At 40.5% G+C, this 2215-nt stretch overlaps 1 protein-coding gene across 1 annotated transcript; it reads right to left on the reverse strand.

The window, feature by feature from the left end:
- Nucleotides 1–770: 770 nt before the first annotated feature.
- LOC110308575 (putative vomeronasal receptor-like protein 4) lies at nt 771–1847 on the reverse strand. Its single transcript, XM_021181008.1, has one exon. It carries the CDS (start codon nt 1677–1679, stop codon nt 771–773), a length of 909 nt encoding a protein of 302 aa, XP_021036667.1. The 5' UTR covers nt 1680–1847.
- Nucleotides 1848–2215: the final 368 nt, after the last annotated feature.

Consider the following 2215-nt stretch of genomic DNA (forward strand, 5'->3'; position numbering starts at 1 on the left):
TGTGTATCAGTGGAACTCCACAGTAAACCGCACGTCATTGTCCTTGGAGCTTTGAGTTCTGAAATATAATAAGTTTAATGTTAGAGTTTAAATAATGATAAATTTGCAATTTTTATTTTGGCCATCTGCATACAAAAAAGAGGAAGCCTGAAACTTTGGGAAACGATTGTAATTCTTAATTCTTTGTGAGATCTGGTCATTCTTTTGAGTTTGACACATCTGGTAATGATTATTCAATGTCTCTCTTTCTACTTCCTCTTTTGAGTGGCAATAAAAGTTAGGAGTTAGTTAGATGGGCAGGGAGCACAACCTCCCGCCTGAGAGAGTGCCTGGGAGAGCGTTAGCAGAACATCAAGTTTCCAGATTGCCCATCAGCTTATACCTCCCACCCCCCAAAATTAGTGTCCTGTGTATTCCTTATGCACTTTCCAGATATCCCTGCTTCCAGTTGAGAACCCTGATCTTGTGTCCAGGCTAGATCCCAGCATGTAAGATCATAGGATGGGGAGCATCCCTGCCCACTTCCTAGAGCCTGAACCAGTCTTCAATTATCTAGGACAGGCTGTCTGAAAAAACAACAACAGCAAACCAAACAAAAACAAAACGAAAGAAACAAGAAAAAAACCCACAAAATAAAACAAAACCCAAACCAAACATTTATTATCATAACCAATTATTGCTATGATACATTAGAATGGCAAAGCACAGTGATTCCAGTGTTTATAGCTTTGTTCACAAAGAACTCACTGAGAAAAGGAATATCATATTGCTCAGGGGACACAGCAGGGCTTAGGAACACAAATATCCCTGATGATCAGGATAAAAGGGCTGAGACCAGCATAACTAAGTACTAAAAATGCTTTAATATTTAGTATTGTGGAGTCATGTGTCACTGTGGAACCTGTGTATAAGGAGAAAATGAAATCTGCCAAATAAAAGAAAAGGAAACATGTCATGAGAGTGAGAACCCTCTGGGTAGCTCTGATTTCTGGCCTAGAATTGTCAGCAGACCTGGAGCTGTGAAGATAGAGGACACGGACATGATGTTTGTACAGACGGAGAGACATAGACCCACTGCTGCAGCCCATGAGACCCTGGAAAATGACATCACGAAGAGCCATGAAAGAAAGAAACAGCCACTTAACTGTGTGCCTGGATGGCAGCATATAGCAATACCCAGTAAACATCCCAGCTACAGACCTGTTCATGCTACTGCCTGCTGTGATATAGTACAGCAAATTGGAGCTTATCAGGGAATTAAATATCCAAAAGAGGAGGAGAAAGGCAAGAACATGCCATGTGGTCTGTGGTTTGAGCTTTCTCCACAGTGTGGTCCTAGGATTGATGGTGACAGCCTGGACCACGCTGAGGAGACAGGTGGTGCAGATGGAGAGGCCACGGGCAACTCTTTCTAGATAAATTATAGTTTTACAACCAACATCACCCAGGAAGTTTCTGATGTAAAAACTTGTGGCTATGTTTCTGACCCCTATGCAATAAATAATGATTGTGTTTACAAAAGCCAAGTGGATGAAAATTACATCTATTATTTTCTTCTCAGGACCCATGATGACTGCATACAAATGTCTTACAAATAAGATTTTCTTTCCTAAAACCCCAAGTCCAATAAGTGAAAGGAAAATTGTCCCCTCGATGAGGTCACTCCAAATCATCTTCATGCTCAGAACTAGGAAAACCTTTTCAGAAACACAAGGAAGTAAACATGATGTAGTTCATGCCCGTAGGTTTTCTGTTTTCTTTAGTGAAGTGAACAGTGTATTATGTAAATGCAGAGTTCTTTGCTTAAAGTTTCCTGATCTTGTTCTTGGACCTTCCACTCTTGCTTCTACAGACCTGGAGGTGATGATGTTGACAATTGGACATGAGCACCATGCTGATGCCTCCACAGAAGGTAGTTCTTTATATTCTTCATATCTAAACATTTTCCCATGAGAACACCCAAATAAAGGACCGCATCCTAGAGTTTCCAAGTCATGATACCGAACATTAGATGCTTCTCAGCTCGGACCCTCTTTGCAGTCTGGTACACACTCATCACTCAAGTATGCACTGAGCTAACAACAACAACAACAAAAATTGGCAGTTTCTCCAAGTTTCTATAATACATGCCCAAACAGTGTTGCTTTCCAGGTAAGTATATGTGGCTTTTTCTTGTCTGCAATTCTGAATTTACTTTAGAAATAAATAATAAATA

Source organism: Mus caroli, chromosome 13 (assembly GCF_900094665.2).
Source record: "Mus caroli chromosome 13, CAROLI_EIJ_v1.1, whole genome shotgun sequence".
NCBI classification, from domain to species: Eukaryota; Metazoa; Chordata; class Mammalia; order Rodentia; family Muridae; genus Mus; species Mus caroli.